Source organism: Chionomys nivalis, chromosome 1, assembly GCF_950005125.1.
Source record: "Chionomys nivalis chromosome 1, mChiNiv1.1, whole genome shotgun sequence".
Classification (NCBI taxonomy): Eukaryota; Metazoa; Chordata; class Mammalia; order Rodentia; family Cricetidae; genus Chionomys; species Chionomys nivalis.
The window spans coordinates 57,322,117-57,336,991 of NC_080086.1; the positions used below are offsets into that span (position 1 = coordinate 57,322,117).

The 14,875-nt window shown below is 43.1% G+C and overlaps 1 protein-coding gene across 19 annotated transcripts in view; it reads left to right on the forward strand.

The window, feature by feature from the left end:
* Magi1 (membrane associated guanylate kinase, WW and PDZ domain containing 1) overlaps nucleotides 1–14,875 on the forward strand; it is a 618,948-nt gene that overhangs the window by 579,035 nt on the left and 25,038 nt on the right. For 14 of the 19 annotated variants that reach the window (XM_057790328.1, XM_057790346.1, XM_057790384.1 and 11 more), the window contains 3 exons: nucleotides 7,018–7,234; nucleotides 10,923–11,006; nucleotides 13,834–13,925. In XM_057790328.1, the coding sequence (XP_057646311.1) occupies nucleotides 7,018–7,234; nucleotides 10,923–11,006; nucleotides 13,834–13,925 (393 nt within the window). The remainder of the gene's footprint in view (nucleotides 1–7,017; nucleotides 7,235–10,922; nucleotides 11,007–13,833; nucleotides 13,926–14,875) is intronic. The other 5 variants (XM_057790365.1, XM_057790375.1, XM_057790381.1 and 2 more) reach the window with 1 other exon arrangement.

Sequence of the window (14,875 nt, forward strand, 5' to 3'; positions counted from 1 at the left end):
GATGATGGACAGGGTCCCTCTGTTGCCATACCTTTTCTTTCTTTTTTAATGTTTTTAATAATTAGGCAGTTGAGATTTTATTAGAGCAGAAGGTTTTAGCATTTTAATGTTGTTCCACCTCCTGGGTTGTCCCCATAGCTTACTCTTAATAAGAATTTAACTTCCTAGATTTAGTTTGAATGCTAAGTTTGTGGGGTTTGTATACTCTTGCGGTATAATAGTGATGTCTTAATGATGTTTAATTAATTTAATACTTGGACTTCTACGCCATCACAGATTTTTCTACCACATGGCAATAAAAAATAAGATGCATTTGCTGTGGGAGTTTAGGCGTCTCTGGAAAACTTAAGTTGTGACCCAACTTAATCAATCTGACTAGAAGCTTAATTTTAATTGTCAGTTTAAATCGCACACAGGGATCTTGTGTGGGGGCTTTAAACTCTAAATTGCACACCCAAACAAATTGTAAGCCAGACCCACCTGTGTTCGTGCTGGGCCATATCCCACCTTCTCTAGCCTCCCTTTGTCAATCTGTCCATTTCTTTCCCTGCTCACCAGTCTTCTGATTATCCATGTATCCTCCACTCACTCGGCCATCTATCCATCTTTTCATTCAGCGACGTAGTGAGAACTCCCAAGTATGGAACTTGAACTAAGGCACCGGAAGTACAAATGCATATTGCCTGTCTTCTAGGTGCTAAAATAGTGCAGGTGTCCAGAGACTAAGGCAGAGAATACCGGACTCCCAGGAACTGGGGAGAGAAATAGATACCATGTCAGCAGACAGGCCTGTCTAGGCCCTCTTCTCCTGGGGATTAAAGTGTGGTGAGCATGCACACTGAAAGCTGATGAAGGAGAGCCATCGAGCTATCAGTTCAAATGACCTGAGTTGAATAGTCTTACAAAGCCCAGACCCAGGGTAGAGTCAAGAACTGTGGCTGAACTGTGAAGTTATTCGGAGTCTGGCAGGCTGGGAACTCCCAAAGTTTTACAAGCAGTGACAAGGTGGTATCTTCAAAACAGCAATAGAAAGTTTCACTTCCAATCTCTTTAACCTGCAAGAGATACTGAAGGAAATTTCTGGAATTAGATATTAAGAAATGTGGGGGGGGATACAAGATCTCTTATATATGGTTGAGGAGACATAAGACCTCTTAGGTCATGTATGGATTGGGAGACACGAGCCTCTTCGATGACGTATGCATGGAGTGGCTCCTGCCTGAATCACTCTCTGTGATAAGCACTGCCTCTCACACTGTACTCGTAGGCTTCCCAGTTCCAAAGCCACCGCTTGGATCTCATCAAAGTTTCTTCAGACAGTGAGGAAAAGCAGTGAGAGTGGGAGATGAGAAAAGGAATACATTGGCTTCAGGTATCAATCAAATTGTCCCACCTCAGTGAACACCTGGACATCCATTTTGCTAAATTTCTTACATTTTTTTTTTTGTGACTCAGATTTTGTTTTTTCCCTCCTCCCAGTGTTCTCCTTTTCTCCATGAATTCCCTTCACCTGTCTTTGAGAAGAAATTTGAGGCAAAACTAAAGAGCAGCCTATGCCTTGACCCAGACCTGGTGTCCAATTTTCACACTTTTAATGACCTTGGCCTCATACCTCAGCAGCGTTTGGATCTGCTCCTGTTGTCCATGCAAATCTCTGCAGTGGCCTTGGGTCTTGGCAGATACATCAACTGTAAATAATTTGGCTTTAAAATGGATCAATTTGTCATTTTTAAGCCCCATGAATTCTTTTCATCATCTAAGCTCCTAAGTGCTGTCTGTTTTCATTTGCTCTTCCAAGCAAATATTTTCAGTTCACTTTATAGGAACGTCCATTTCTAAATCATTCTGTGAAATACTGATGAGATAAATTTTTCCCCATTTCCATTTATAAAAACCATTGTGCCTTCCCAATTTTCCTGACCTGACAGTAAGTAGGATGAGAATCATTCATTTTAGGGAGATAGGTACAATTTCATTCTAAAAGGTTTTGTGATACAAGTTCGTGGCCAAGGACTCTTAAGGAGATTTCGGAATTAAGCCCGTGTCTTTTTCCAAGTTGGCAGAGATTTGAGAATCAGAAATGAAATTCTTCGTTAAAAAAATATCAACCTAGTGACAGTAGTTAAGATTAGTGATTTCTGTCTGGGTATGGGTGAGTCCTGTGTTTCTAAAGTATCTTCTTCTTCCTCCTGTCTCCACTGAACCTGTCAACAGTGCCTCACCCTCATCACACCCCTGCCCCAGGGGAAGCTAGCCCACGTGCAGAGCTACAAGGAAGCTCAGACTACCCTCTCTACTTCCAGCCATTTCTCTACATCTCTTTTCTACCCAGGAGCCTGAGCAAACTTCCTGGAAGTGCATTAACTCCTGGTTCATTCTTATTTTAAGTACTTCCTCCAGAGCTAAGAAGGAAGCCTGTCCTTACATTGTCACATAAGACACTTGTGTGATCTGGCTTCCAAGTTCATGTCCAGCTCCCCGTCCCCTCACGGTGTCACACTAGCCAGACATTCTGAAGACTGCAGCCTCTCTGTGCTCATTTTGATGGTAGGAATTAGCACATGCTGGGTGCATTGCCAAAGTACTCTTCTGCACACCCATCCATAGACCAGAGGACATTGTGCTATGTTGTTTTAAATATATTCTGAATATTTGATTAATTCAATATCCATCTCCACATCTAAATTCCAAGCAGTTAGGTAACATCTTTATATTTATCTGTTGTGTTTCTGCATGTCTGGCACAGTATAAATTATCCATTTGTATTTGTTGTTCAAGTTGAATAAATACATTGCAGGTGATCACTGTAGGCAAGCCTTGTCTGGTATCCTGCTTTAATGTGCTAGGTATTTCTCCCCATCCATGTGCTTCATGCACAGGCTTCCCTTAGGAGGGCTAAAGATACAGGCTTATAGCTGCTTGTCTTAGAACTGGTGTCTCACTTAGGAAAATGAGTTGAAGGTAGCACACACCTATAACCCTAGCACTTCAGAGCAGGGCAATGCAGATCCAATTCTGTGCTGTCTCAGTTGAGAAGCGAATTTTCTTTCACGCATAAAGCCTTCTAGTAGGTGATCAAGAAAAGTCATACAAACTGACTCTGACGGGCCAGGTAGTAAACTTGCTGCACAAGCATCAGGAATCCAAGGTCGTTCCCTATCATCTACATTTTAAAGAGTGTATAGTGGGAGCTGCATATAATCCAATACTAGGGAGTACAGATGGGCAAGTGTGTTATGTTTGATGGTCAGCCAGCCTAGCTTAATCAGGGACCTCCAGGTTAAAGAAAGACTCTGTCTCAAAACACTGAAGTGCATGGCACCTAAGGGATAATACCCGAGGTTATCCTCTGGCTTCCACATACATACATATGCCCCTGTATGCCAGACATATACATATACCTGATCACATGTGCACATACACGCACACCCCAAATGACTTTAATTTGAGAGCTCTGTGAATGCTGCTTTTCCTTTGAACAGTTTTGGGCTTCTAATAAAAGGATGTCACAGAAAATGAAAAACGTGTTTTGAAATGTTTACACACAGAGAACACAGCTCCAGAAACCCTAGAATTCTCATTATATTTAAATTTGAGAGAGCTGGTCGTTTTAAAAATGAACATAGAACAGGGCTAAGTCTTAGCAGATGAAGTGTTTTCAGTGGGCTTCATCTGCATACTCCCTTTATGGCCAAGCAACTCTTTAGTTAAACCTGAGGCTGGGTCCTCTGTGACAGGGATTTGTTAGACCAAGATAAACATCCTGGGGCCTTAGCAACCCTTTTGAGCAGCATGTATGATGGTGTGAGAAAACTCTCGATGTAAGCAGCTTAAGGGGAAAATGTTTGTTTTGACTCATGAGCTCAGGGGATTTCAGCCAATAAGGGTGAGGAGGCGTGACTGCAGAATTGGTTTAATCTCTGTCAGCAGGAACATGAAGTGGCTGATTGACTTATGGTGACTGACAAGAAGCAAAAAGGTCAGGCTAGAACCAGAAGAGCGTTATCATGTTCAAGGGCCATCCCAGGAGACCCTCTTCTGGTAACTGGGCCACATGTCCTAAAGGCTGCACAACCTTCCAAAACTACCACCAGCTGGGGACCACATGTGCACACCCTCCGCTCTGTGGGAGCCACTCACTGGGTATAAAAACCAACAGGTACAGCAGAGATAGCCAACACTGTCAGCAGACTCTCGGTGGGACAGGGAGAAAAAGTAACGTAATATAAGAGGTTAAAATTTGGTTTTCAGAGACAGGGACCCTAGAAGTCAGTAGGACACACATTACAAAGTACCCTCCTAAACAGCGACATGTGGACTTCCTTCCAGGTGTACTGTAGGTAGCATGCAAGCCTGGAGGTGGGACATTAAGGGCCCTCAAATGGAAACTGAAGCTTTTAGAATTAGAGACTTACTTCAGCTGTGACATGAACTCAGTGATGCTGGGCTCGTTCTATAGTCAGACACCTGCCACTCTCTTAAGGAATAAAAATATAGTCAACATTTGAAGGAAGTTTGTGTGTCTTCCAGGCAGACTCGGTTCCTGTACTGAATGATTTGGTGTTAACGTTTAAAGTAGCTCCTAAACAGCATAAAAGTCAAAGTCCATATTAATTCTGTTTACTACAGTTCACCTCAAGGTGGAAATAGCCTTTGATTTCCCTTGCTTGTAAGATGTTACCTGTTGTTATTAAAATAGAAAAAAAAGATAAACAGTGCTGAAAAGTATAAAACTTACAAAAAGAAACCTGCTCATAATGTCATTTTTTTTAAATACCATGCTACATGATCACGCCAACAACGGCTGATGGTGCGCATGTTTTCTTTTTCTTTATTTTTTGGGGGGGGGTTTCAAGACAGGGTTTCTCTGTGGCTTTGGAGCCTGTCCTGGAACTAGCTCTCTAGACCAGGCTGGTCTCGAACTCACAGAGATCCACCTGCCTCTGCCTCACGAGTGCTGGGATTAAAGGCGTGCGCCACCACCGCCCGGCGGTGCGCATGTTTTCTGATGAGAGCTTGCGAGATAAACACAGATGAGAGACGCACGTTTAAAAGAGAACTGGTGCCGTTCTCACCCTCAGCATCCTCAGCATGGCACCCGAGGAAGGGTCAGGGCATGATATGAGGCCATGAGAGCTGACGTCAGTATAAGGAAGGGCCTACAAAGGTGGCAGAGAGCCTATTACCAATCTTGGAAATGGTAGTCCATCTAGCACAGAGCTAAGTGCTTTATTATCTGAAGAGAGAAAGGGTGAAGTGGAGTTGTGTTTGCCCTGTGCGTCTCTGTGTATACCATCCCTTTGCATGTGAGCGAGGTAATCCTCTCGAAGGTATAATAGCCTTAGAATACAAGCCTTGCATTTACTCAACTCTGAGTCCTTTCCAAAACCTGTAGTCAGGTCTCTAGCTGGAACGGTCAAGATCTCAACTCTATCTAGGAGTTGAGAGACATCCATCAATAAAATGCTTGCTTTGCAAATATAAAAACTTAAGTTATATTCTCAGAACCCATATACAGTGCCAGGCATAGCAGTACATGCTTGTAATTCCAGAAAAGTGAGACAAGGCTTTCAAAGGCTCGCTGGCTCACTAGTCTAGCCTACCTGGTGAACTCAAGGCCAGTGAGAGACCCTGTCTCAAACAAAAAGTGGAACGTTGCCCTCTGTGTTCCATGCATGCATACATGCGTGTGTGTGTATGTGTGTGTGTGTTTATATGCATACTCCTGCACACACATGTCCCCACATGTGAACATACACACGCAAAGGAACAAAGCAAATCTGTTCTTTTTGGACTTTCCTCGTCTACTTATTGCAAAATAAAGACGAAAAGGAGAAAGGGCCATGGTCATTTCCATCAGGGAATGAAAGGTAGAGGGCACCTGAGTGGAGAGCAAGGAGGACTGAAGATAGCCTCTGGTGGCAGCGCTCCAGGGGACCAGAATACACACAGTCAGGATACTAGTAGCCTCTTTAAAAAGCATCATCTCTGCTGTGTACATAACAGAGGATGAAGAGGTCCCCTTCCCCCTCTTGTTCCCTAGCTCCTGATAACTAGGCACAGAAGCTAAGTAACCTAGTGTCTTTTGCAGAACTCCAACATTGCATTTGCAGGGGTGAAACCATTACCAGGGTTTTGCCTGTGCTCTCTGTCAATTCAGAGAACATTTCATAAAATGTAAGTCTGTGCTGAGCTGGTTTCAGTGATAAGGAACTTGACTCTGCCTTTGAAGTCAATGAAGCTCCCCTTTGAAAGTACTTAAACTTTGGACAAGTTACCCGTCTGGGAGGGCTGACCCGTGCAGGGCAACACATATACATTCTTCAAGTTGGCTCTTCATTTTTTTTTTTTTAACTCACAGTAGTCCCAGTAATCCAAGGAGTAGAAAGCACTGCTCTCAGAATTGATTAACTGCAAACTATATAAGCTCCTGTTCTCTGCACGGGAGTACCAGATCACTGCGCTGCCAGCTGTGACTTGCCAGTGCTCGGATACAGTTCCTGCTGGAATAGGAATCATGGAAACCTGTAGAGCAGAGAGGGTTTGATTATTAAGAGATACAGCATATGGAGCCCCGTGTAGCATTTTTAGCCCTGATTGTATTGCTTGTGGATATTGCAGGCTTACATCCAAAACACTTATGGTATTTTCAGTCACATATTTTTGTCAAGAACCGAGGGTGTCAGGATAGATGCATCGTACAATAAATAAGCCCAGTGTGTCTTCCTGAGAGCTTACAAGGGAAATCAGATTTGTTTCCCACTACAGCCCAGAGAGCAGCATGGGTATGGTTATGTCTCTATCTAGTCCGCCCCTCTGTCTTCCTGCCAATCACTTGCGGAGTTATCTGCATTCAGCACTTGCTGGAGAAGCCAGAGTGTCGTTTTAAGTGTTTGTGTGTGTGTGTGTTTGTGTGTGTGTGCGCGCACACTAAACAAAGACTGGCTGGGGAAATGTGCCCAGTGGAGAAGTCACAGTCATCATCCTTTCTTGGCCCCTTCACTTGCTTTCTTGCAGCAACCACTGGAGAGGAAAGACAGCCAGAACAGCTCCCAGCACAGCGTCTCCAGCCACCGGAGCCTGCACACGGCATCCCCGAGTCACGGCACGCAGGTGCTCCCGGAGTACCCACCTGCAGACGCCCCTGCTCCGGATCAGACCGACAGCTCTGGGCAGAAAAAACCAGATCCTTTTAAAATCTGGGCCCAGTCCAGGAGCATGTATGAAAACCGACGTGAGTAACTCTCTGGGTTCCTGCTCTCCCAGGCCCTCTCCCGTGCTCTAACCTCCTCTTAATAAAGGAGGCCTGGGGAAGCCAGTGGCTAAAGGTAAAGAGGACTGGGAAGCCACGGCCTCTTATAGCAGGTAGACTCTGCTGGTTGTCTTCGTAGCCTAGGTGATGTCTTCAGCTTGAGGAAACCTGGGTCAAAATGGGTGTTTTTCTTTCCGGTTCAGAGAGGTGGTTGGTAAGAGCTGTTGTCTTCTAATTCTGGCCCGAGTGGAGAACATGGCTTGCTGTGCGCTCCTGTCTGGTGAAACGGCTCTAACACACCAGCATAATTGTGGTTGTGGGGTCATGAGAAGAGGTTAGGTTCTTTCTTTGTGGCCTTGTGGTACTTAAAATACTGGTAATGTTTTATTTTGCCCTCTTTGGTCTTTGCAAACATTACCTCAAAAAGGTGGAAAAAATGAAAGCCCATAGAGATTGAGCGTAGCTTAATTATCTATACAGTGGTGACGTGCGTTGTTGTGTTAAGATCAACTTGGAAAGGTACACTCCAGAACTTCCCAGACCTTAAACTCTCCTCCTCATTGCCCTTCTCTCTTTTTTAATGAGATGATTACTGGGCACATTCACTATCAGCAGTCTTCACTATGTTACTAATGCAAGTCCCTAAAATGCCCCAGGCTTTGCAGATGCCTTTGGCCCTTTTGGAGCCTTTGTGGTCCCTGACATTTTCTCCCTGAGGTGGCTGGTTAGTATGCCCTGGAATAAGGCAGAATGTGTTAGGAGAGGGGACATTATATTGACGACCTGGGAGAAGCTGAGAGAAAAAAAAAAAAAAAAAAAAAAAAAAACAGCATTGTTTTGCCTGGCCTTCCTTAGAACGGGTTTTTGTTCCTAGCTGCCCTGATGTCACCACTGTGGAAATCACAGCTCAGACGCTAGGGGAGGTTAAAAGCCTTTCCTTCTGTCACCAACCACTCTGGCCTGGCTGTGCAGCATACCTGGTTGTCTGGGGAGACATCCGTTATTCTGTGACTCAGATAAAGGAAGGGAGTGAGGCCAGCAGCCCTGAGAAGGAAAGCTGACCTTAGGTAAACTCAACAGTCAGGGACCACGTGAGGATCTCTTGCTGATTATCAGCTGAGAGTCCCTCGAAGCACAACGCCATCAGTGCAACGCATCAGTCCATTAGGAAGGCTGAGGTTCACCATGCTGACAAAAGCCAGCTAATCTAAAATTGAATTCATCCCACCCCACCCCTGCAGCCGGAAGACAGCTGAAATATTCGGAAAGCCAGGCTGAAGGAAATCTCCGACAAATGCAGCAAATGCTAACTGCAAAGTTAAGCATCCTATATCAAAAAGTGCTCAAGATGAGAAATGCTTCCAATTTTGGATTTTGAAGTGTTTGTTTATCCGCAATGAGATAGTCTGAGGATGGGACCTGAGTCTGAATTTCAAATCTGTTTGTGTTTCATATATCCCTGACACACAAAGCCAGAAAGTCGGTTTAGACTGTATTTGCCCGATTTTATCTGTAACTATAAGTTTTATGGTATGGAGTTTTCTTCTTAGGGTGGTACATCAGTACTTAACTTTTTATAGCATGTCAGGTTTCCAGACCAGAGACACCCAACTGGTACAAACTTGGGCTTCATACCAGGAACCCATCTTTGGTAGCGATTTCTCTTTAAAATACCACTGAAGGAATACCTTCCGATTGAAAATGGTCCATATTCCCTTCACATTTCTCTCTAACCATGTGGCTTCTTCAATCAAGGGGATGTTGAGTGATTGCTTTATTGACCGTGCTCCCGCTTTCTTCAGTACAGCACACATTAGGATTGAGTTTTCCATGTAGTAATCATTTTGTGATCAAATAAATCATTCCATGAAGTACTGGCAGGACTTCCTGGATTGACAGGGCACTTTAAGCGTGTGCTCAATGGTAGGCTCATCCACCTTAACGCAACAGTATTTCTTGGGATTTGGATATTTTAGCTCAACTTTTAAGAAAGTGTTCAACAGGAAAAGAGATTGGAATATCCAGCATGACCGTAGCCACTTGCTGCAGAACTGGCATTGGTCAAGTGCAGTCAGGCAGAAATGTTTGGAATGGTTTCCGCTTTGTCCCTTTGCTTTCTTTAGCACCTTAGCAATCGGATACAGCCCCACGAGTGAGAATCAGTGCCTCTTTGGTGACTGGAGGTTCTGTAATTGGGTGATAGTAGCAGCCTAATGGCTGTTAAGATCTGCATGGATTTTTTTCTTCTTTCTAAATAAGAGTAATGATGACTCTTCCCCCGCCCCACTCCAGTAATTATTCTGTCTCTAGCACATGCTCTCTTCTTCCCATGGTACCCGCTGGTGAACCTATAGCAATCTTGTCTTTGAATTACCATTTTTGTTTCATCTCAAATTCATTTCCCCCGTTGCCCTAAGTTATTTTGTATTACCCTGTTTGTACTGCCCTAAACCAAATTCATTTCTCCCATTGCCCTAAGTTCTTTTAAGAACATTCTTTTTAAAAAAGGGGGAGTCTTGATGGATGGAATTCCCTCCCCATCCCTTGATAATGAAATAAGCAAATACTGAAATTGAAGTAAGTCATAGTTCATTAATCATGTATATTTATCCCCTCCATGTTGAACATACCTTTTCCTTCTTATTGAACTTCATTACCACAGGCAATGTAAAGACGGACACACAGCTGGCCACTTTCCCTTACATGTTCTTGGTGTCTCACAAAATACCATCCTCTCTGCGTGGCTCTCTGCCAAAGCAGCAGTGTTAGAATGATTTAATCTGAATTACAGAAGTGTTAATGAATCCCTTTGAAGGATTTCAATGTTAATTAAAGACTAGAAATCCTTTAAATAAGCCGCCTTGCCTATTTTGTATTTTCTCTAGCTAAAATGCCAGTTGGATTCGTGTCTTTAACAATGACATGATTGGTCTTAGAAGATGTTCACACGGTCACCTAGTGCACAGCAGACCTGTACTACAAAGGCGTCTCCAAAGCTTAGAGAGGAAGTTTTTGCCTGTTTACAGCTTTACAGCTCGCAAAGAAAGCAGTCAAAGCTGTCATTTTAACCAGCACTATAAACCTGTCCTTTAGGGAGCCGTGTTTACAAGTCTGACACCGGGATTTTAGGATGATTATAACAATTTCTATCTGTGTCTTCGTTCAGATTCAACAGATTCCGTGATTGCATCTCAAACATAAGACTGTTCTGGTTTGAACTGCCTAGAATTTACCAGGGCATGCTTCAGTCTAAGAATGGCTTCTTTCGGGCACCGATACTCCCCTGAACAAGTGCTGTTGTGTGGTGCTAACACACACACTTAGATTTTCTCACAAGGCAATGAGGGCTTAGCCAGCCTTCTATAGTTCATGGCATGAGTGAAATAGGGTTATTCACGAATGTGGTTAGAGTCTAATTAAACATCAGGAGCCTACAGTGGTAATGGAAGTCACGGGAAACCCTCAGTGTTCAATTAGCTTTTTGACAGGTGTAAGGCACCATGGAAAAAGAAAGTGAAAAACATAACCGAACTCCAGTCCTTTAGAATCCATAGCCGCCATGACCTTTACTGTGGAGCTGAGTCGCACACCCCTTATCACTCAAGACTAAATTAAAACGAACCGAGGATCATGTATTAAGCTTTACACCATTGTGAAATTGATATTCCAGCTATGTCACCTTCGCCTGCATCAGGACTGAGCAAGGGTGAAAGAGACAGAGAAATCAATTCCACGAATTTTGGAGAATGTCAGAGTAAGGATGTGCCACAAACTTTCGTTCCTCCATTACCATTTATCCTGTTTGATGTTCCCATCTGTCTGGGGAGACGGCCACAGAAGTGAGGGGAGATAAACGTGCATGAAGGAGTGTTTCTAGGCTTGTTTTGCCTGAGCGTAAACCAAACGCAAAATGAGATTAGGAAGTGATGTGTGTGCTTTCGGAGTCTGTAGATACATTGTGTTGTCTGTGGCTGTGGAGACGCCAGGGCCTGGTGACCCCACTCTCACTAAGTACCGAGGAAAGTCATTCTGCTACTTTGTTAAGTGTCCACTGCTGATACCAGAAGCAGATTAGCTGCAGCGATCATCCCCAAGGTGAGGCTTCAAAATGCAAACAGCTGGATTAACGTTATAACTTCTACAAGACTCACTAAAGTGACAGTAATACGAAGAATTGTGACATAATGTCAGAAAAATGGCCCCCTTGCTGCTCTCTAATATGAAATCCTTCTGGAAGTAGAGAGTGAAACATTTGGGGGAACTATTTCAAAATCTCAGTACTTCTTCTATGAAGAAGTAATGTCACAGGAGATAGAATTATGACTACTATAGTATATGTCAATACCAATTCAGTGGCCAAGGTTTGTATTTATTTGGGTAAATGATGTTTAGTTGGTGAAAGGGTAAAATTGTTATTATGCTAAAAGTAAAGTACCAGAAGACTTTCTTTGTCACATGTCTGTGTTGGTGTTTATGTCTGTGTTTCCTGGATCATTGTTAGTGTATTTATATCACAATTGTCACAGGGCACCTTTCTTTTCAACAGAAGACTCTTTAAATAAACTTAGCATTTTCCAGTTAATTCTTGAAAGGAAGAACAACTTCTTTCCTGTGGCCTGACTTGGGTGATTGACCTAAATCTGTTGGGTCTTCTCAGTATACCATGATAGGACACACCTCACTGCAGCATAAGGCAGAATGTGCTACATTTTGTTGTGCCTGTAGAATGGACAGATGATACTGTGTTAATGTAGTGCAGAGAAAAATGGATCTGGGCAGAAAGTCTTTGCAAAGGCCCTTTAATTGCTATTAGAAAGCTCTCGTGCTTAGCAGACATCAGATTGACTCTGTCGACACCCATGTGTACCTGCTGAAAATCGCCAGAAGTCTTTTGGGGTGCTAGTTTCCTCCTCTGTGTAACCAAAAAGACAGAGCACCCTCTGGTTTAGTTTGTTATTTTAGTGAGGCACTTAGCGGCCTGTATCATTTGCCAAGCTACTCAACCAGAAATGAATGAACAGGAATATATATATATATATGAATGTGTTCAAGAAAACATTAATTTCCGAATGTTTCTGTACGAGTTCCATGATATAACTGAGTTCATCTTCCTTAGCATTTTACAAATTAGCCTCAGCATTTTTACAAAGGGTTGTATAAAAACATCCAGGTATAACCCTAGCCTTAAAGTAACTCGAGAAAAATATATTCTTAGCCTTGTACTTACTTTCTTATTCGTTATGTTTCCTTTGAATTATTGACTTGCTATTTATCTCAGGCTAGAGGTAAATCACTCAAAAGGAACAATAATCCCCAACGTGAAATCTGAACAATCATTTTTGTCTTTCCTAGTCTATCGCCTAAAACTGGAGAAGATGGGAATTATATTTTCAGGCATAGATACTCCTTGCAGCCCAAAATACAATTAACGAAACGAGAAAGAAAGTGGAACAGTAATTTAATGCCTCCTTTAGGATTCAATGCAACTGAATTATATGCGTTCTCTTTAAGTAAAAGTTGTATCACTTTCTAGACTGTAAACCGCCTTGTATGTGCATTAAAACACTCAATAAGAAGAAAGGGACAGCAACCCTTTTATTATCTCAGTGAGGGTAGCAGTGCGGTTATATAGAATGACTTCATGCACAACGAGCATTTCCTTCTGGCATTTACTAAGAGCTTCATTTTAAAGCACTAGACCATTGCTGAGTGTTAGACATAAAATAACAAGTTATTAGATAATAAGTGAATACTTACACGTTCAGATACCATAGGCAAATTAAGGGAAAGCTATAGACTAGCAATGAGATATGGTTAGTTGTTCAGAAGTTTCTGTCCTTTCTTGGCCCTTAAGGCTATAGAAGGCTGGCAACCCTGTGATAATAATATGAAAATCAGATTAAACTCTCTACTTACAAGTCCTAGGGTTGCTTTGTTTGGAGATGCTGCCAGGGATCAAACCCAAGACCTGGACAAGGATAAGCAGTTCCCACCGAGCCATGCATCCCACGGCCCTTAAGAGTAATTTTTTTTCTCTCACAAAACTAATCTCATATCACATTACTGGTGTCACTGATCTTGATTATGTTAGGGAAGAAGAAAATGATTAGAAATAAATTAGAAATTCTTTTTAACCAAAGCCATGGTACTTGTCCTCTCAATAAAATAACAAGTCATTTAAAGGAACTTCCCATAGAGCCGACCTCTCCTTCAGGGAGACTCTCACGTCACGCGATTCTGTTCTGGAGACTTGCTTTGTAGTGCAGCATACAGTGCCTCAGTGCGATTCCTGTTGCAGCGATGCTGAGGGGAGAGGCCCTGGCTGACTCCTAGCTTAGCTGTCCATAATGGTGTGAGCTAAACTGAGAATTACCAGGCAGCCCTCGCCTTTTCTACTGTGTACTGTGTGCCCATTGTCTGCTGTGTCACCTACCCATGACCTTTTCTTTAGTTGCCTGTGCCGTGAAGCTTTTGTCTGTGCATATGTGTGCATCCATCGTGGTCCTGTAATTGTGCCCACTGTAGACACATGATCCCCTTTATCAGTGAAATGATCTCTCTCCTCTCATCCTTCTCTGCAGTTCCCGATTACCAGGAACAGGACATCTTCCTCTGGAGAAAAGAGACCGGATTTGGATTTAGGATTCTGGGTGGAAATGAGCCAGGGGAACCTGTGAGTCTTTTATCTGCTTCTCTCCCTAGTGGTGTTTGCTAAGACTTCAAAGTAAAGTGGTGGCAATTGACAGATCACCAAGATAGAGTTCTGCTAGCTGTGGCCCTGGCTCTTTCATCTTGAGTAATATGGATGGCATACTGTCTTTTGTGGAGCTGCATTTGTCTGTTTGTTATTTGTCTTAAGAAAGAAGGGAAGTAATGCTTTCTAAAGCTTTTGTGTGTGGTGGGGGTTGCAACAGCTGCTGTGAAGGGGGTTGCAACAGCTGCTGTGAAGGGGGTTGCAACAGCTGCTGTGAAGGGGGTTGCAACAGCTGTCCCCACCCCCAATTAAGAAGAAGGAAAACAGAAGGCAGAGTGGGCATCATCTAACCAGTGTCCTCACCTCTGTGGTCAGTTCTGTGGTGTCTGCAGCAGGTAGAGGTGTGTGTGTGAGAGAGAGAGAGAGTAGAAAGTATAGGGGTCTGTATGTAAGTATCTAGAGCACAGAGGGAGCCTCCCTAGGTAGCAGTAGTGGTTCAAGAAAACAGCATCCTATCTTTAAATAATAGAAAAGACCCCTAAACAGTGATCAAGAAACACGGAATCTCCTTCCTGAGCCTCCGTTGCTTGATTAAGTTTAATTTAATATCACAGGATCTTTTGGAAGGAAAACAGAGGCGAAGTGCTGATGTCTTTGGAATAACACCTATTATTCATTGAGCAGTTACTGTGCGTGATGTACTATACTAAAACCTATTAACATATAGGCTCTTCTTTATCCAGACTGCATTTCTGCTTTTCAAACCAGAAAATAAAAGTTCCTGAAAGGTTAATGAACTGGCCCAAGGCCGCAGAGCTGGTGTGACTGCCAGGACGGACAAGGCCCAACTTCTTTCTCTTTTTTGCCAGTTCGCACCCTTGTAAACTCTACAGCCATAGAAAGAAAACGATAATATCATTGTCTACTGA